General features: G+C 34.3%; 1 protein-coding gene across 2 annotated transcripts in view; it reads right to left on the bottom strand.

The window, feature by feature from the left end:
* The window catches only part of OTUD4 (OTU deubiquitinase 4), a 55292-nt gene that overhangs the window by 28362 nt on the left and 5175 nt on the right, over positions 1-21755 (bottom strand). For both annotated transcript variants that reach the window (XM_044680342.1, XM_044680343.1), the window contains exons 2-10: positions 15102-15185; positions 10201-10251; positions 7686-7732; positions 6971-7043; positions 6021-6102; positions 5421-5562; positions 1079-1136; positions 633-750; positions 453-517 (exon numbers count right to left, since the gene is read on the bottom strand). In XM_044680342.1, coding sequence (XP_044536277.1) covers positions 453-517; positions 633-750; positions 1079-1136; positions 5421-5562; positions 6021-6102; positions 6971-7043; positions 7686-7732; positions 10201-10251; positions 15102-15185 — 720 coding nt within the window. The remainder of the gene's footprint in view (positions 1-452; positions 518-632; positions 751-1078; positions 1137-5420; positions 5563-6020; positions 6103-6970; positions 7044-7685; positions 7733-10200; positions 10252-15101; positions 15186-21755) is intronic.

Genomic DNA, 21755 nt, shown 5'->3' with positions numbered 1-21755 from the left:
ATTTGACAAAGGAACTCCTGCCTTCCAGCCTGGCACTCTATCTACTTAGCTGCCAAAATGTCCCTCCAAACTTTCTTGATAAGACTTTAACTGATAATTCTAATAGATGACAGACAATTCATAAGGAGGAAACATCATAATAACAAGTTGCAATGAAATTCAGTATATAAAATCCTTTGAGGGAAAATACCTCAAGTATTATTGAAGATTTAAGGAAATGAAGATGAGATTTAATGTGTTAGCAATAGCAAAAACAAGAATTTTCTCATTTTATAAACTTTTCATTCAGTTATAGTTGGTTCACAGAGCCTACTTAATGCTTTCAAGCTATAAACATGCACATAAGCAGTTCAAATTTCCAAAAACATTAAAAAAAAAAATCAAGAATAATTTTCTTGAAACCAATAAAATTTAATAATATCAAATATAACCTTCCTTTCTAAATCACTTACTCTGCATTTATCTCCAACTGCATACTGCAAGCCAGCAGCAATGGAATAATCGCGCTTTTGCTGAGCTGAGGGAAAAAATAAGGAGAATATGATCAATTCATTATTTTTTATGACTAATATGAAAATTAAAGACATTAAAACAACTGCCTACTGTTATTACATATAACTTGATATTCTTACCTTGTTTAGACTGTAGCCAAATTTCATATTCTACATTTCTGTAGACAGTTGGGTTGAGAGACTTAAGGACTTTTCTTGATATGGGAAGGCAAGTGGAGTTCCCATTGTTCTTCAGATGCTGAACAAAGAAAATAATACAATATACATATAACATTGAATTAAATCCTCATGTGACTTCTAGGTCTAATTTCCAAAGTAAAAAGCAGAAGTTCAATGAAGGGCAAAACTTATTAATTTAGAAAACCACATATAAAACTTAAGATAGTGACACTAAACAAATCAACTTGATTAAATCAACAATGATTAAAGGTCAAAAGATCAAGATACCAATTTTATAAAATGAGTGGATTGTAAAGTTACCACAGAGGAGAAAATCGAAAGGTTAAAAATTCGTATGCTTTTGCAAAACTAGCTAAATGAAAAAAGTTAAAACCATAAAAAAATACCTGATTGCCTGACAGAGACTTAAATCCATTCATATCATTAACTGTGGTAGCTTTACCCCTACAAAGAATACAATCATAATTAGGATTTCTGCAAATAAAAGCATTCAGAAGTTTGCATTCTATTAAATCCAAAATCTTATTTCTCAACAATAATGAAAATTCCCAGTATATATATCTACAAATTATAAATGAATCCAGATCCCCCGCCCCAGCAATGTTGTTGGATGTGTCAAAGTTATTTTCTTACTAGAGATCTAAAGCTTTCTAAGTTCAGACTTTCATTTTTAGGAAATGTTGCTATTTCATTCAAAAAGTAGCCTTTACATGAAATGTGCAGCTTGTCCCACCACATAAATGTCATAAAATATCTTTCTAAGAAAAGGAATTTCAAACTACTACAGCACCCCCACCTTTTTTCAAATACTATTTGAGACATGAAAAATCCATTACACCAAAGAATTGGCAGTCCCTTAGACTTTAGTCAGAAAGGATTTGTCTTGTACCTGAAATTACTACCTTGATTTCATCATGGATTCAACAAGGTGGCTCAGTGAATAAAGTACTTGGCCTGGAGTCAGAAGGCTTGAATTCCAATTTGGCTCAGACATTTATTAGCAGTGAGACTCTTGGGAAGATAATCTATTTGCCTCAATTTTCTCATCTATATGTAATATAGGAATAATAATAGCAACTACCTCTTAGATTTGTTGTGAGGATCAAATGAAATAACTGTAAAGTGTTTATTTTATGCTATGTGTTATTTATTAATACTCCATCAATTTGTTAATAACAAATTAACAAATCATTAGTTTATTAATTTATTGATAACAATCAATAATTATTTTGATATTTATTAATAATTAGGTAATCATTTATTAAATGTTTGTGGAAGGCTTTGAAAATTTGGACTTTACTGGATTTTAGGCAGATAATCAGATATGTACATTTAAAAAATAGGCCTTTTCTTGGACAAATTCTTCTCATAGTGTTATTCATACTCCCTATGCCCACATGAAAGACATTATTATTATTATTATTATTATTATTTATCCTTAAAACACTCACCTTCCATCTTAGAATCAATGCTGTGTATTGGTTCCAAGGCAGAAGAGTGGCAAGGGCTAGGCAATGGGGATTAAGTGACTTGCCTAGGGTCACCTAGCTAGGAAGTGTCTGAGGCCAAATTTGAACCTAGGACCTACCATCTCTAGGCCTGGTTCTCCATCGATTGAGCCACCTAGCTGCCTCCTGGAAGATATTATTTTGAACTTTCCATTTCCACTGAGGAATATGTTAAGATTGTCCTACATAAGACATAAATTGTTGCCAACTGAAAATGCCATCCCCTCCAAGTTACTAAGAAATGAAAATTTGAGAATAAATTTTAAAACAATGGTCATATGCTAAGCAATAATTCTATTATATAAGAAATGGTGATAGAAAAAAAATTAAAGGTTCTATTCATTCCCATCTGTTGTCACCATTCAGGGATCTCAGATAAGGTATATGATTAACTTTAAAATTCAAGAGGTTTATTAGTTATACATATAATTGACTACAAGTATACACAATAGAATTAGAAAGCAATTAAAGTCTCCATCAACAGAAAAACCTGGTTTGAAAATGGTGTTCTAAACGAGAAACAGAATCCCTTCTCCTACTGCCACTACCACATCTACTCCAGAAAAACCCAGAAGACTATATAATGAAAAAGAAATTCAATGAGAAACCCCTAAGAGGCATCTTTCTTCACAGAACTGCCCAAAAAGTCAGCCATAAGAAAAGGAGGAAAGGAGGCACAAAGTCCTAATTCAGGAACCAACACTGGAGGAATGAGCAAATTAAAGAAAATGCCAACCAGAATAAAAAATTACTGCAAATTTAAAGAGGAAACAAAATTGCTTTTTGAATATATTATAGTTTATTTAGAAAACCTTAAGAATCCAATTGGGGTAAGAACTTCAATAAAACTTTCACAAACTGTAGGGCAAAATGGATAGTGGCCTGGTAGATATTAAGTAGAGACCAACATCTCACATTATCCATGAAGATAAGCTAAAATACATAAAAGTGTTATAAAGAAATTAGAGAAACCTAGGAAGAAAATATCTATCTGGTTGATAGAGAAAATATTTATGATCAAACAGTGAGAGTATCAAACAAGATAAAAGGGACACTTTTGATCACATAAAATTAAAAAGGGTTTGCACAAACAAAACTAATGCAACTAAAATTAGAAGAGAAAAAAATTAAATAAGAAAATCTTTGTTCTAGGTTTCTATGAAAGGGGTCTCATTTTTAAGATAGATAGGGAACTGATTTGAGCTTATAGACCTAAGAGCCGTTCCCCAATTTATAAATGGGCAAAGGATATGAATATACAATTTTCAGATAGAAAATCCAAAATTTCAAAAGTGACATTAAAAAAACACACCAAACTTTGAATCACTAATTAAAATATATTTAAACAACTCTAAAGATTGGCAAAGTGGACCAAAAAAATGAAAATTGCAAATGCTGAAAGGGCTTTGAGAAAAAACAAATACATTAATACTGTTAGTCAAGCTGTAAATTGGTCTAGCCATTTTGGAAAGCAATCTGGAAATGTGCCCAAATGCCTACTAAAGAGAGTAAGTGAATGTGTGTTTGTGTATATAGCTTTTGACCCAGGGAAATACTAATAATTCCCAAAGAGATCAAAGAAAGAGGAAAAGAACCCATATATACAAAAATACTTATAGCTGTTCTGTTACTGGCATATAACATATGAATGTGAATAAATATAAATAGTATTATAAGAATGCTAAAGGAGGCAGTTTCAGAAAAGCCTAGAAAGGCTGATATGAACTAATTCAGAGTGAAGTGAATCAAAATGATCTACATAATATTATAAAGATGAATAACTTTTAAAAACTGTAAAATTTCAGAAGGCTCATGATGAAACATCTTACCCACCTATCCATCTCCTGACAAAGAATGCAGATATATTTTTTGGACATGATGAATACAGAAATTTTTTTTTTTGCTTATAAGGAGGTAAACATCAAAGCTATCTGGTACTGGTTAAAAAAGCAAAAATCATAAAACCAACTAAGATCCGAAAACAAAAGAAAGTAACAGCCTAGTGTCTAAAAAAAAAAAAAAAAAAAAAGCAAAAACACAACTAGGTAAAGGACAATAAATGCTAGGAAAAAAACAAGAGGCATCATGGAAGAAGAGAAAGTATTCTTCACTATCATTTTCTGTTATCTTTTACAATATTCAAATGGCTGTAGGAAGGCAGGTACACTGCTAGAGCTGTGGGTTTTAGTGTACTAGTTCTAGAAATCAATTCATAATTACATGAAAATAGTTATTAAACCATAAATATCTTTTAACCCAGTACCCTTCATTCTGGGTTTATATCCCAAGGACGACATTGGCAGAATGGCCCCATATAAGCAAAAATATTCCTCATAGCATTTTTTGGAGTAAATAGTGTTCACTTCATGGAGAACACATGACTGAATCATGGAAGAGGTGTTTAACAGAATATGGCTGTGAAACAAAGAAATGTTGAACAGAAGCAATTCAGAGAAACACTTACATTCATATGAACTAATAGAGAATCAAGTAAGAAATAAGGCATGTCTCTGTTTATGATGTACATTAATTTTACACTGTATTGTTTGATGTATGTATTAAATTCACTTTTATTAGCAAGGTGATTGATTTTTTTAATTGGGGGGAAAAACAGGCCAAATATCATGGAAGATTGGATTTAGTCTTGGTTTCTGGATTTTAACCTCAACTCAGTCACTTACTACTTATATTAACAAGTCCCTTATCTGTTGAGTTCTTGACAGAAAATGAGTGGAGTTAGAAATGATCTCTAAAGTCACTTCCAGTTCTTTGATGAAATTTGATCCCCTGGACCAGAAGAATATAGAATGACTATAGTAATGTAATTGAAAACTGACTCTACCAGAGAATAGAAATAAGATCAAATGCTATGATTAATATCTATTCTAAATTTCAAAATAATGTTGGAGCATCCTTCTTTCAGAAGAGGGGAATCAAAATGAAGAAATGTTGTGGTCATGATAGCTGCAAGTTTTGGCTCAAGTTTTTCCTTTTGTTGTTGCAAGCAAAGATGATTAGACAGTGGTGTAATACATGAATAAAGTATTAGAATATAATAAAAACAGGGCTCTGTCTTGATAAAATTCATTTCCAGAGACTAGGAAAACCCTAACTCTTGATAAGAGTTGTAAATGCTTAGCTAATGTCTGTGGACAAGTTCTTCTCTACATAATATACCAGCTTTTTAAAAAATAGTATTTATTTCCAAAGTGGTTCTTACTTGCAACTCTCTTCCTCCGAATCTGATATTTCACTGTTAGCAACATTTTCTTCAACTACTTCAACAGAGGGCTCTAGCCCCATCAGGATTTTGCTAACATCAGTATTAAATACCTTCTCGTAGAGCAATTCATAAAGGAGAGCTGCAATTGAAAAACAAAGGAATATATTTAATGGAATATTGATTTTGTTTTGTTTATTTTACAAGTACAAAACTGTCTCCAAGAATCACTGGGAAATGGAGAAGCCCCAGAAGATTTATCCTGTTAGTAGCACACTTTGTAAGTCAACTAGACTTATCTTCAGGATTTCAACTTCACTTCCACCTGCCTCTTCCAGAATGTGCTCACTGAAACTTCTCCACTCAAACCACCCAAATCAGCAATCCTGGAAAGTTCAGAATGTGGGAGCTCCTATAAACCTACCTTCTTCATTTAGGAGAAAATATTCAAATTATCTCAGACCCACTTTTGTATGATTTTATTGTGGCATTCCACGATATGTATTATGTTTCACCTCATCAGAGAAGTTTTCTACCTGTATACCTTGTAGTATTTCATACAAAATACTTCTTTAGTGTACCTAAAGCACTGATACTTACACTGGCACATAGCAGAACTGTCTTTATACTTTATGGGATAGACGATATCATAATGATTTCCATTTGAAAAACACAATAATACCTGAAGAGGGAAAAAATACATTTTGATAATTATTTGCAATATGGTGGCCCAACTACTGAATAACTTCCAAATAAAAAGTTATATGCTTTTCTGCAAGAGGAATTCAATAACTTGTTTGCTTCTAACATATCACATAAAATTCTTACAAAATAGAAAAAGTTCAGTGAAGTAGCTGTTTGAGCACTAGGAATTCTCCATGAAGAGGGCCATTTAAATTAATTTTCCTCTTATTTTAAGGCATATTTTTAAAAGTTCATGGTTATGCAAGGCAAAGTCGGTCTATGTAATAACAAAAACAATCAAGTAAAAATGTCAAAGAAAGAATTTTTTTTTAACAAAGACTAATTTTCCCCTTTGCTTTCTTGGCCCCCCATCCTGACCAAAATTTGACTTAACCTACCGAAATGGATGAATGCTGATTTTAGCACTGCATAAAACAGCTTTCATCTCTTTATATGCCTGCAATTTTTATAATCTATTTGTCAGGAGACTGATCAAGCACTTTTGAATGAAATGTCTTCCATATTCACAAATAACCTTAGTTAATGTAATACTCAATCTTTACATAAAAATATCCTAATACATTAAGATAGAACTACTCTATACCATTATCTTTCAGAACATAAAATGTTTATGTTTTTAGTGTAGTTCAACATGGTATTTTTAAAATAATATGTACATACTGACACCCTGAAGTTAAATGGTGGCTGACTGCCTTTGAAAAACAAAATTTGAAAAACTGTGACCCATATGTTGACATCTCTCAAAGTAAGTTATAGGAAAAAAAAAACATGACTTGGAAATTTTAGGCTATAACTGAGCAGCTCTCTTCCTCAAAGTCTGTAAGAGTATTTAGGAAAAGTTGTACCTTTTCAGGAAAGTTATTTTCAGTTACATGAGAAGGAGCAGCATTTGGTTCCTGATAAATTACAAAATCTTTCCTGAAATTTAAAAAACAAAAATTAGAAAACTTCAGAAAAATCTGTCTTAAGGAAAATATTCTAAGGAATCAGGCTTGATAAAGATATAAATTTGCCATGTTTTACAAACACTTGTGGGGTGGGGTGGGGGGGTGGGAAGGATTAAAAAAAAGGAAAAAATACAACTCCTTATACATAGTACAAAAAGGAAAAGAAATTCTGTATGATGAAACACATGAAGCAATTGTAAAAATTGTGAGGAATGGGGAGAAATCGGCTTCCCTACTTAGGGCTGGGCAAAGATGCAATCAAATTACAGAATGTTCAGTGTATCTCATAACAGACTAGAATTTGTTCTGGTTACATGGAAAGGTTATCTAGCAGTCTAAAGTTGATATGGCAATTTATATAGTCTAGAAAAATTTTGCTCTGTTCCTTTAAAAAAAAATTCCTTTTTTAACTTATAATTTTAAAACGGGCAAATTTACATTCAAAAGTAATGTTTGGAGTTTTAATGACATGAATGTGCTCTACAGCTAATTATAAAAAGGTTTTGTTCATTTAACATTTTAAAATATAATGAAATAAGTCATTATTTTCCCCTTTTTCTTCATCCAACTACTTTTGTATTAAGTGATGCAGTATTTTTTAAAAATATGTTACCTGTACATAAGAGAAAGGGCACTTATTTCCACTTGTCCGACCCATTCCTGTTTTGGAGAAAGAGTTTATTCATAAATTTTTCTGCATATATCTTACCTTTGGCCAACCTAACTCCCATACCTCCTTCCCATTGAATAACATGAAATCATGATTAATAATAATAATAATAATCCTTAATTCAGGAGACAAGAGTCCTTCACCTCACCCAACAATCTGACTTAAGAATGTGAGATGACATCAGAGGGACATTAAAGGTTACCCATTTCCCCTCAGTCATATATAAACAATAGTACAATCTCAACTCTCTCAGATTATCTTCATATGTACCTAGGTAGATTGGAAAAGCCAAAATAATAACATCAGGAGCTAATCTAAACATCCTCCAAATCCCTAAAGAAAGAATTTAATGCCTCTTCCTACCCAAACATTTGTAAAAGTACCAATTTTTAAATCATAATAAATTTTGTTAAAATTATCCTAATACCAACACCTTACATTTGTATTTATAAAGTACTACTACATACTTAATTGATCCTCATAATGACATCCAAGGATAGGCAGAATAGATATAATCCCATCTTTCAAAAATGAAAATGAAGGCTCAAAAATAATTTTTCCAACATCCTATAGCTAATATATGGCAGTGCAAAGACTCAAACCAGGCCTTCTTCCTCCAAGTCCAAGATTATTTCCACTAGTTATAACAAGAAAGACAGTAAGCTCACCCTCCCTCCTAAAAACCTCCACTTTATAATTAGTCAAAGATTACCCTACCCTTCATCCAAATTGGGGATTACCCTATCCTTCATCCAAATTGGGGATGCTTGCAAATACAAAATATGCATGTAACATCTTTAAAAGAAATAGGAGAGAGGCAGCTAGCTGGATTGAGAGCAACACTTATGAGATGGAGGGCCTATATTTGAATATGACCTTGAATTCTTCCTAGCTGTGTAACCCTAGCTAATTGCCTACCCCTTACCGTTCTTCTGCCTTGCAGTTGATACTTCCTTCGATTCTAAGACAGAAGGTAATGGTTTTTAAAAAAGAAAAGAAAAATAGTAATCAGGGAAAAACACCCTTTCTATGTTATAAAAAACAAAGTCCCAGATTTGGATACAAAATACTGATCCTATAGTCCTGCTGGACTCATTAAAAACAGCCTTTTGCCAATAGGAAGAAAGCCAGACAGAAAAGAAAAAGGGAAAAAAATCTTGGCAGTAAGTTTCTCAGATAAAGATCTTATTTTCAAGTAATTTAAGAAAATGATTAAAATCATTAATAGGTAGAAATTATTTCTCAATAAGTGTCAAAGAAACAGAAAATTCTCATTAAAAAAAAAAAAAACAAACACAACAAACAAAGCTACCTATGCTGATATGAAAAGAAAAAAAGTAGCTCCCAAACCCCAAAGAAATGTAAACTTAAGCAACTCTGAGGAAGCACCTTACATATTGGCAAAAGATGGTGAGAAAAAGGAAAAATAAAAATGCTAGCAGAGATATAGGAAAACAAGCAAAGTTATGCCCTATTGGTGTGAGCTGGTCCAGTCATTCTAGAAAGCAATTTATAACTATGCCCCAAAAGATACTAAAACAGGCATATCTTTTGACTCAGTGATACCATTGCTATAAGCTATACAACAAAAAAGATCATGGGAAGAGAAAAAGAACCCCTATGTTCAAAAATATTTAGAGCAAATTTTTTTGTAATAGCAAACAACTAGAAAATAGATACCCATCCATTTGGGAATAGCTAAAGAAATGATATTGTGCTATAATAAATACCAAAAAGGGATGGTTTCTAGGAAACCTGGGAAGACTTAAATGAATTAATAAAGTTAGTAAAACCAGAAAAATAATGCATACAAAACACTGTGAAGACTATGAAAGACCTAAGAACTTTGATCAATGACAATGGTCAATCAAGATTCTAGAGGACTGATGAAAAAATATGATCTATACCTCCTGAAAGAGATAATGATGCATTAAAGATACAGAATAAGACATTTATTTTGAACATAGACAACCTAGCTATTTGTTTGGCTTGACTATGCTTATTTATTACAAGGGTTTATTTTATTTGGGGAGGAGGGAAGAAGGAAGAAAAATCAATCCATGTTGATTAAAATTAAAATTTTTTTAAAAAGCCAATCTCAAAGTCAGCAAGACCTGAGGTTCAAATACTGTCTCTTCCATATACTGGGCTGTATGACTGAGCAAGTTATTTGATTTTTCAGTGCTCAAGGAAATTCTAAGCAAGTATGATCCAGAAAAAATACTTCCCTGCATTAGTAGAGGGAGTATCCTCAGCTAAGAGGTTCTCTATTCAAATGAAGTTTCAGAGACAGTCCCTATCCCTATTATATAGCAATTTTTTAATTAAAATTTAGGCTAAGAGGATGATCATTCACTATTGACCCTTTTTAGTCACAAACTAAAGTATATAGGGACAATGATCTACACTGATAGTATTCAAGTGGATGGGGGGGGGGGGGAGGGGGAAAGAAACATACCTGTGGATTTTCCAAGCGTTTTAAATACTCTTCAAATGACCCCTCTATGAACTGGAAAGAAATAACAAAAATATTCATTTCAAAACTACTTCAAAAATATTATTTCACTGGTACAATAATTCTTTAATTCAATCAATTATATACCAATTACCCAGAGTATAAAATTATAATTCAGGCTCGCAAGTTTATAATTAATTGGGGAAATAAGATGTCTACATATCAAACAATTAGAGGACAGGATAATATATAGTAAGATACTACAGAGTGAGGTCTGAATTATTTGGTAAGAACTTATAGGTCCTAAGAAACCAGTGTTACAGTAAAGGACCTGGAAACAATATGTGCATCAAGCATTGTCACTCTGATCTTTATTTAGCTCCAACAAAATATGCAGCGTGACTCATTATAAATAAGCAAACAACCTTTACAAACTAAAGCATAGCACATATATGTACTATTTTTCAAACAAAGATGATTAGTGAAATTCATGCAAGATAAAACAATTCAATTAGCTATTTATTATATATTTTTAAAAAGCTTGAGTTTAATTAATGTTTTTAATCTTTATGTCAGTCATTTCCCTACTTATCCCTCTAGTAATGAATCTTCTGGTATAACCAAGAAAATCTAACATAAGCAACTATTAAAACTTAAATTTTAAGCCAATATCAATTTCAGTAAGACTTGTATAACCAAATTATAAACAAAAATATGTCCTAGCTCTCTCTCTGGCCACAACGAAATTCTGTTTTTATCTATTCTTCCATGATACCTTCAGTTTTTTTTTTTATTTCTCAGACTTCAACTTCTATCTGTAAATGTTCTTTATCATAGTTACTGTGCATATTACTTTCTTGACTCATTTATTTCTATATCAGTTTTTCTGATCTCCCAGGTTTCCTGAATTCCTATCATTTCTTACTACATAATAACATCCAATTGCATTCATATACCAGAATTTCACTTTTGTTTCCTCTGCTTTGTTGCCACAAGGAATAGTGAGTGCTATTAATGTGTTCCTATCTAACTTCCTAGAAATACATGTCCAGTAAGAGTAATGTAATGCTAGTTGTATAAACCTAGCATATATGAAGTTTTCCTACATAATTACAAATTGAAAACCAGAAAGGTTGGCACCCTTCCCAGCTTCACCAACAAGCCTTCAATGGGCATGTACTTCCATAATCTTTCCAATATCCACTTTCACCCATCTTTCATCATCTTTACTAGTTTGAAGGGTGAGGTAAATTTCTGTGTTTTTCTCTTATGATTAGTCACTTAAATTATATTTTTCATGCTACTACTTATAATTCCAATTTTAAAAAATATCATTCCCTTATCTATGGGTTGTGATTCACATTAAATGTTAATTCCCCATATATTCTGGGTGAAATTTATTTTTTTTAAGTTTCTCTTTTGTCTATTTTATTTACATGTTTGCTTTAATTTTGTGGTCAAAATTGTCTATTTTATGCTTCCATCTATCCCTAGCTAGATTAAAAATCCCCCTGTGAGTAATAGCAGTTCAAAGCAACTGATAGGATCTCTAATTTTTAATGGCTTTTTGTCATTTATTGTCTTATTTAACAGACTCTTTAAATATAGTCTCAATGAAGAGATCTACAATTTAAGACTAAAAGGGAGCTCCCCACGCACATACACTTTCCTTCCATCTAGATACAGAAAACATAGCAGAGCTAGGAAGCTGGGGTAGAGACTATAATGACTGACTTGGGGCAAGGCACAAAGAAGCCACATCCTCTCCAACATGTAGACCTGAAAACAGTCATTTGTCAGCATCAGTAAGAGAAGTGCTGGAGCATCAGAACTACTGAAGAGACAGTTCTTGGTCTCCATATTGGAGAATGGAACTATATATAGTTCAAAGAAAGCGCTAGCAAGGATCCTGCACATGGCACCCTGATACTGAATGAAGAGCAGTATTACATAAACCACACTATTAGGAGGAAAAAACCTGGATTTTGTAGAGTAGAAAGTAGTCTGACTAGAATCCTATTTCCCTTCTGAAGAAGCCTGTTTTCCAGGCAATACCTAAGGCAGAATGTTCAGATATTGACTATTTAATATCCTTGTTTATTTCTCTTGCAGAGAGACTCTAAACTACTATTTAAAGCTGTGAGTTGTTACGATTAAAAATGATAAAGACATATAGTATAAGAAAAAAGCTTATTTTAATAGCCATGGCTTTGTTGGTGAAATATCTATGACTGCTCCTGACTATCTTTTAAATTTACCGCTCGTGCTCATCCTTTCTCTCGCTGGTGCCCATCCTCTCTCGTAAGCCAGCCAGCTAACCAGGAAACCAAGAGACCTTCTCTAGGCCCTCCTCTGAATTTAAGCTGCCCTATGCATGGGGACCTTTGACGTCCCCACACCCAAAGACTGGAAACTCATTGGAATCATGGGTAATGTAGTCTCAAAGCCCCCACATGTCCATAGGGAGTCTGCTAGACACTTCCAAATAGCACTTCCCTGAATTCAAAACAAACAGTCTAGGTAACTTTGATAGGACTGTCCCTAACATGGTCAATTTTATCTAGCTGGCTCCATCCCAATTAGGTTATATTTCATAATCCAGCCATCTTCTTGATGTCTGCCCCTCTACACTACCCACTCACACAACGACTCTCTTGGCCTCAGAGCAAGATTAAATTAATTAAATCAATGCTATCACTGCTTTTGGAAAGTGCATGTCAATCAATTCCACTATGGCTCTATTTACTGTCCTTGTAAATTCAGATCAAAATACTATACACTGGTCACCAGTTTCAATGTGTTTTTCCCCCATTAGACTATGCTCTTGAGGATAAGAAGTATCTCACACTTTTGTATTTGTGTCCCCAATTCAACACATTATTTAATACCTAAATGCTGTGCCCCTAAGCAATTCCTAGTTCATTTCCCCCAAGTTCGAACTACAGAGTGGAACTTACTCCAGAGACAGGGTTTTTTTTTTTATTGTACAGTTATATTCCGTAACTAGAAAAAACAGAATCTACCCAATACAGGCTAGAATCATCAGAAAAGCTTCACTGAAGGAAAGGATGAGCAGAAGTAGACTGGTAAAGAAAGATAAGTAATGTATTCCAGACAGAAAACAAGACGAAAGGCAAAAATGGAAAGGAATGCAATTATGTTGAGTTAATTCTTATTAGCAACCATGGATCATTTTAAAATATAAGGCTAAGTTCATTTTATGATTTTATCCACTTTATTTTTCCAAATTGCCTCATTAGAACTTAAATTGCTATATGATGCTAATGGGTATTCATTTTAATTGCCATATAGTGTCCATTGAGTATCCATTATACGTCTTCCTGGCCAATAATAAAATAGCTAATATTTATTAAGCGCCATAAGGTTATCTCACTTGAACTCTGAAAATTTGCAAGGTAGGTACTATGTCATAGTGAAAGTATCTAAAATCAGAAAATGAATTCTGCTCTCTTGATCACAAGTTAAGCCCTCTATCTACCATATCAGGTGATAACCTGTCCTATGCATATGCTATCTCCCTCATCAGAATATAAACTCTTTGAGGATATTCATTATTTTGCTTTTGAATGCTTAATAAAGCACTTGGGAACATGCTAAGCCCTTAATGTTTTGTGGTTGATAGTGTATGTAAATGCAGATTTTTTTTCCTTTTAAATTACTGAACTGAGATATACAAAAAGGCGTCTTTGTCCTAAAACTGTTTAAAAGTCAAGAAATACTAAGGTAAAATTATCAGATGGCTTGTTCATAAGTTATAAAATCATTAACCTTCAACCCTAATTCTCAAAAATCTAATAAAAATAGATCATCATTATAATGATTTAATACATACATTTAATAATAAGTTAAAGTAAGTTGCTAGTATTTTGTTAAGCAGTATTCTTTGTTAATCAGCACTTGGGACAAATCTTGGTGATATGGTAGAAATTTTTTCTTCTAAGGATGAACCCCCAAGGAAAATATCTCTAACTGCCTCTGATTAAATTTTATTTACCATTGCTTTACAGTTCACTACATTTTAAAAAATCAATCTATGAAAATTTATATTCCATATTTGAAATAATAACCTATAGTAATCTGTTAAGCAGCCCATTTCCTCACCATGTTAGGTGATAAAGTTTATATTTCTAAGGTGTCTTATTCATCCTTGTGTGTTCCTTATACACAGTAGGCATTCAATAATATCTGATAATATTTGCCTATATCTCAAAAATTCCAAAGAAATATCACCTTTGCAATAACAAAAATAAGGGGGGAGGGGGGGACCCCTGGGGAGCTCAGTGGATTAAGAACCAGGTCTACAGACTAGAGGTCCTAGGTTCAAATCTGGCCTCAGACACTTCCCAACTGTGTGACCCTGGGCAAGTCACTTGACCCCCATTGCCTAGCCCTTACCACTCTTCTGCCTTGGAGCCAATACACAGTATCGACTCCAAGATGGAAGGGCTATAAAAAAAAAAAAAAAAAAAAAAAAAAAAAAAAAAAGCAGCGAGGTGGTACAGTGTTCTAGAAGTGTCAATCCTGGAATCAAGAGGACCCAAGTTCAAATCTAGCCTTAGACACTTACTACCTGTATGACCCTGGGCAAGTCACTAAACCCTGTTTCCTCAGTTTTCTTATGTGTAAAATGAGCTGGAGAAGAAAACAGCAAACCACTTGAATATCTTTGCCAAGAAAACTCCAAATAGTCAGAGTCAGAGATGACTAAATGACAGCAAATTCAAAAATGATGCCCTTGATTCCTTTCATTTCAGTGTTTCATGGAATTGACCACTTTCAAAATCTGTGGATATGATATGGTTCCATGGGATTTTTCTGAAAACTCTAGACTGAGACTGGGATGGTCAACACAGTAAAAAAGTATCATGTTTGACATAAATTACCGCTTCAAATTTCTCTCTATTCTGTCGAAGATAGTGTATACAGGCCATTCTGACTTCAACATGTCGAGATTGAGAATGCAATACCTAAAAAAAGGAAAAAAAAAACCAGTCTTAAGACTTTTTCAAATAGAATACATGAGTTAAGTAATAACCTTCCCCATTTCTAAAGCTTCAACCTGTTCTGCAGAATTGGAACACTATAACAACCAGACTCCTCTTTCTTCTTTTTTGCCAAATTGTTCTTCTAAGTTTAATAGCAGTGACATATCTAACAAGATCCATGTTCTCTCTTATATTTTATGCCCACTGAAAATACATTAAAATCTTAAAAGTGGCCAAAGGTTTTCATTACATTAAGTCACACAGCTCCTAAGAGAAGTTTTAGTTAAAACAAACAAAAAAACATAGATTTTAACAAACTTTGTTAACATAGTAGTCATGAGTCTCCAGAGTTCATAAGCACTCCTCTTTCAAACTACCAGATCAAGAGAACACATGCCCATCTCTATAAATTTGAAACAGATTACTCCTCTTCTCTACGCCTTGATTTTTTTGTTATCTGTAAAATTAATGGGGGAGGGGGGGGCAGGTAGGTGCTCAGTGGATTTAAAGCCATACCCAAAGATTAGGGGGTCCTGGGTTCAAATACGGCCTTAGATACTTCCTATCTGTGTGACCCTGGGCAAGTCACTTTATCTCCACTGCCTAACCCTTACCCCTCCCTCTTCTATCTTGGAACCAATATATAGTATTGATTCTAGGATAGAAGGTAGAGTTTTCTTTTTAATAAAATTTAAATTAAATCAATGAGCTGTATTAAATGATGTATGCCAGCTTTTAAACAATTTTTATGATGTTTTCAATGTCCCTATAATAAGGCAACACTTTGCCTCTCTACACCAACTCCTTAATTTTAAAAAAGCAACATAAAATAGCATCCCACAATTGCACAATGCTTGATTCTGTTCTAATTTTGCTAGGGGTGAAAGGCATGGCAACATTGATATGATTTTCGTGGAGTTTTTTTTAAAAGTAGAATACAATAATTTCTTTGTTATTCTGAAACTTTTTAGAGCCTGTATATAAAAATTTGACAATGATTTTTTTAAAAATTAACGCACTTATTCCTTAAATTCATTTTCTTAAGACTTAAAAGGACTTTAAAAAACATCCAAGGAAAGCATTTAAGAGTACAAATATGCTGTGTATCATTATCTTTTTAAGTGTCCCAGGATTTATTTTTAACTCCCATATCTTAAGGCTACCACTTAAAATAAGCCACACTTAAGATTCAGAGTATAAAAATGTCTTACCCAGATCCCAAATGGTAAAAGAACAACAAAAAGATATATAGGTATATGTTTCATACCTATATGTCTATTGTAGCAGATACATTTATATATCATCTTGACTTTGATCTGAAACAAAAACTTATATAAAATATTCTTAAATTTCTAATTTCACTAAATACAATTATAGTTGATAAGACTCACTTTTCACCTTTCATTACCAAGTTGGAGAACCGTTTAGTTTTGTTCAACTGCTTTTCTTTTATAATCACTGTTGGAAAGGGTAGCTTAGCTTACTTAGGTATGGGGAAAGGAAAGGAGAATACAGAAGCAAATATAAAAAATAAAAGGACATCAATAAAAAAGGGCTTTTAATTTTTAAAAATATTTTCTTATTTCTAACCCTTCAGAAAGAGCCATTAACATGCTTAAGTTGGAAAATTCAGATTCTTAAACAGAACAAGCAGGCCCTGGGATCAAAATAAAGGATATTAAAATTTCCTATTGGAGATGAGTTGTTGAGAAGACTGGAAGGTTATAGCTGAGTGATTGTCAATTATTCTAAGCTTAAGCAAAAACTTGGAGGATGCTAAGATGCAATTTTTATCAGGTCACTTCCATATCTTAGAGTGAGCAAAACTATCTAAACTTATAGAAATATATTCTTGAACAACCCAATACTAGGCAACCAACACACCTTAAGACATGGTCTGTGATTTGAAATTAGCATTTTTAAAAGCATTTTGGTCAATTTGTTCCTAACTCAACTTTCTCTTCCCACCTGTTTTAGAACTTTAGAAGATTATAGTACTATCTCCATTTTCCAATAAGGCTTGCAGACTGATAAAATTTGATATCAATTAACCCCTTCGTTGATTTCCTATTCTTAATCCCTACATACTAAGGAACCAAAAACATTAACTATGAGTGCATTCACAGCAACCATATAACCAATTAAGCTAAGGCATTATTAGTTTTCTTAACTCTAGTTTGTCATCTGATATGGCTTCCTGTAGGGAACTAAGGCTAGTCAGAGCCATTTACCTAGCAACAGTTGGCAGACTAAGAATAACATTTTACGTAAAAAACAATGGTAAACATATTTACCTTTTATCATTTCATTAAAAAAAATGACTAGGGAATTCTGAACTCATTACTCAAAGGTACTAGTGATTTTGAACCCATTACTCAAAAATACAATATTTAGCAATTTTTAAAAAGTACTTCAACAACAGAATTGAAGTTAAATGTTGGAAAGGAGAAATGACTTTTTAAAAACTGTGTTATGACTAAGGACACAAGAATAATTCCGATGATTTAACTTGTACTATGTGAGAAGGCATATAAATGTAGATGGCATGAAAAGAAACTTATAAATGGGACTCTTTCAAAACCATACGTTGTTTGACAGTGGGGGAAAGCTTACAAATGCTGCCTCAGCAAGTAATGTAGGGAGCATCCTATTTTTATTTCCATGACCTCAATGAAGTAGGCTCAGGTCAGCCCCCTGGGGGGAGGGTACAGTACTTAATGGTGAAGGAAGGCACCTAGTTCTCAAGGTTGTTGAGAAAATTAAAATTCAATATTTGTAAAACGCTGTAAGAAGTACATGCTAGAATATTATTATTATTACATATACACAGTAAGTGAAAGGTCTCTGTTTAGATATTCCTAGAGTAAAAGTATTATATTCCTGCACGTCCTCCTTTCTGGCTTCCATACTTCAACCTGCTGCCATCACTCCCCCCTGTTCAAGGTATTTAGAAACACTACCCTGGAGTTAAAAACATTTAAAGTCAACTAAAGGCTAATAATAAATCCTTACATGTATTTTTTTAAAAATCCCAAGCCCTGGAGCCAATGCAGCACTGCACTTCTTTATGTTCCCAGAATACATTTTGCCCATTACCTATACTAGCAAAAATCAGACGTCCACAATTTCCGGGAAAACTTCTGGATTCCAAATTTATATGTCAAATTTGTGTCCTATTTTTCATCAAAAACAATCAGCACATAACCTGAATCATTACTTCAAAGTCTATAAAAGGTCAGAAAGTCATGGTTAATATGTCCTTCTACATCACAGGCTTACTGTACTACAATAAGGTGCATATACACACGTAATTAATGCCTTGATTATTCATATTCAAACTTGCAACCCTCAATTGTGTCAATTCATTTCAAATTCCTTGTCTCCTGCCAACCTTTTTGTCAGAGCCGGGAGCAGATACAAAAACAAACTCATTTTAGTTTCACCTTTTTCTGCTTCTGAAGATATTAACTAGTACTTAAACAGAAGAAAGTAGAGATCCAAAATGATCTGGAAAATTAACTATATAATCAGCTCACAAAGAGCTGGCTAAAAATCTGAGTGTGTGGTCTGCATATGTGTGTACATACTTCACAGCTTCGCCTGAAATAAATCTAAATTCCTTGAGTTAAAAGACCTGCAAAGAAGCAAAACAGTTTCAGGAAAGCACCTTCACAAGTAAAAAATTTGATTGGTTTGTTGAACTTTAGGATGAAACACAAAAGGTTAAAAATGGTCCTGCCCATGAAAAATGTTTTTGACTTGGTGTTCTTATAAAATTATAAATTTTTATTTTACACCAGAGATCTAAAATAATGGCATGGACTTTGAAAAACAGCATGGCTAAGAGAGATGAGGGATAGAGGGGGAGGGCACAAATGCCTACCAGGAAGGAATATTGTATCTGGTTTCAGAAGTGGTAGTGATACTGGATGCTTTTGCTTAGTTGTCTAGCTTTGTCACAGGAGAGAGTTCAAAGGGAGAGGTTAAAATGACTGATGTATTATACAAAAGACATCAAAAAATGTACTAAGAAATATATGATGAAAAATGAAAAACAGAAGGATAGCAAAAATTGATACTATTAGAACATAAAATATTCAGGTTTCACATGAGGAACCTTAATTTTGACAGCAAAGAAACTGGCAAAAGAGAAGGGAGAGATTCTTAAATCCCACTGAGCAAAAATCCTTAATTCAAGATAGAGAACTGAGCAAGTGTACTATGAAATTGTGTAATAATAAAGAGAGCCTATAACCAGTGTTTGATAGATGGTAGATTGCAATAATAAAGATAGTCATCAGAGAAGAGCTAACTTCTTTAGTCAATAGTTCAGTAAGATGCAAATTTTACTGCATTCCTGCAAGTGTTTTTATACTATACAGAAGTCATCCTCTTAAGATTTAAAAAAATCTTTAATTAAACAAATGGGGCAGAAATGGTTGACCACATGGGGAATTTGTATAAAACTTACTTTCTAAGATATCCTACTCTACCAATAGTAGAATAGCTTTTAGAGGGAGGGTGATAAATAGGTAAAAATTCCTTCTTTGGCCTGGCATGTGTGCTCTAACTATAATTTTGTAAAACAAAAAGTGCAAAGTCTTATTTATTGGAGATCCCTAATAGCCTTGAAATGGGAGTTTAAAGACCTAGACTTTTCCTCAGTGCATAAGATTTTCACAAACCAGACACTCCATCCCTCCACTTCAGGTATTTTCTATGAACCCTCCTCCACTCCCATTACTAACTTTCCAGGCTTTCTTTAAGCCCCTACAAAAATCCTACCTCCTACAGGAAGCTCTCCATATATAGTCATTTATTTATCCATACATATACATGGCTATGTAGGTTTCTCCCCTATTTTTAGCTATTATAGCTATATTTCCTGTAAATAATTTCCCATAAATAAGTTGTATTTCCTATCAAATATATAAAATTGTATTTTCTATATATTCCATATTTATGTATATATATATTTACTATGTATCAAGCATATTTCCTATATGTACTCCACATTCATTTATTTGCTTGGAAATTAGCTTTATTAAAAAAAAAAACCTTGGCAAAAATAAAAATTTCACACCAAATTCTTCATAAACTAGAAATGGCATTGTTTTATGCAGAGAGCTTTTGGGGTGTATGGGTGTATGTCTTTTGCCTCTTTTAATATACTATAGCACCAAGGCACATAAAAAATGTTTGGGGGGGCAGTAGCTCAGTGGATTGAGAGCCAGGCCTAGAGACAGGAGGTCCTAGGTTCAAATCCGGCCTCAGACACTTCCCAGCTGTGTGACCCTGGGCAAGTCACTTGACCCCCATTGCCTACCCTTACCACTTTTCTGCCTTGGAGCAGACAGAAGGTAAGAGTTTAAAAAAAATGTTTGGGGGGGCCACTATGTGGCTCAAGTGATTGAGATAGTGGCCTACAGTTCGGTGGTCTTGAGTTCAAATGTGGCCTTAGATACTTCTGGCTGTGTCATCTTGGACAAATCACTTAACCCTAATTACCTAGCCCTTAGCTCTTCTGCCTAGAAACCCATACACCGTAATTTTCTATGATGGACTGTAAGTGTTTTAAAAAAATAAAGGCGCATCATAAATCCTTGCTGAGTAAACTTAAAGCCTTTGGTTTCACTTTTTATTCTTCCCTTTCTCCGTGGTTCTGTGTACACTCTACTCGCCCCCTTTCTACCTATGCTTATCAGACCACAACTGTGTGGCAATTTCAAGTCTTAGAAGGGGTTGCCCAGGACACAAAAAAGTTAACTTACTTGCCCAGGGTCACATTACACTGCTTTCAAGGCTAGAACCTAGATCTTCTGGACTCCTGCATTTCAATTAACTCCCTCACTTCAGACATGCTTATTCTCTCTCCCACATTTCTCCGAATTCCTCAAGTTAGTCATTTCTTCTTTACCATGCAAAAATACCAAGTTATATCCGCCTAGACCATAGTTTTTTTTAATCTATTGCCTCCCTTTTCCCAGGGTTGGGGGGTGGGGGGTGGGGAGCTACTGAAAGTGGTTTGAATACCTGCGGGGGGCGCTCCTGGGGACTCAGTAGCCCAGTTTCCCCAGGTAGGCGCCTAATCAATGCTGGTTGGCTAAGTAGCTTCCAAAGTTTTCCAGAAGCAGCCTGGTGGCCTGCAAGGCGTGCCTGCTCCAGGCCGGCGGCGGCTGCAGCTGCGAAGTCCTACTCAACAGGTCCCAGCGCCGCCACCAAAGGCATAAGGAAGCCGGGAGGGCTCCGCTCGTAAAAAAGGGCCGCGGGGAGGCGACAATGGGGCGGGCCAGCAGCTGAAGACCCACCAGAGCTCTGCTATCACGGAGACCACGAGGGAAAGGGAGAAAATGTGCTCGAGGAAGAAACAGGCCTCTCCATTCCCAGACACGCGGCGCTCTCAGACCCCAATGCCGATGCGCGTGTTAATTCCACGGGCACAATGGGGGGCGGCTATGACGACACAAGGGGACACGACCCGTAGAACGCGGGGCTCGATCCCTCAGGCCTGGCCAACCCCACCTCCCCCCCCCCCGCCCAGCCCCCTCCCGA

This window comes from Gracilinanus agilis, chromosome 6 (genome assembly GCF_016433145.1).
Source record: "Gracilinanus agilis isolate LMUSP501 chromosome 6, AgileGrace, whole genome shotgun sequence".
Classification (NCBI taxonomy): Eukaryota; Metazoa; Chordata; class Mammalia; order Didelphimorphia; family Didelphidae; genus Gracilinanus; species Gracilinanus agilis.
The sequence above is the reverse complement of the archived record's forward strand: the minus strand, read 5'-3'. Positions and strand labels throughout refer to the sequence as shown.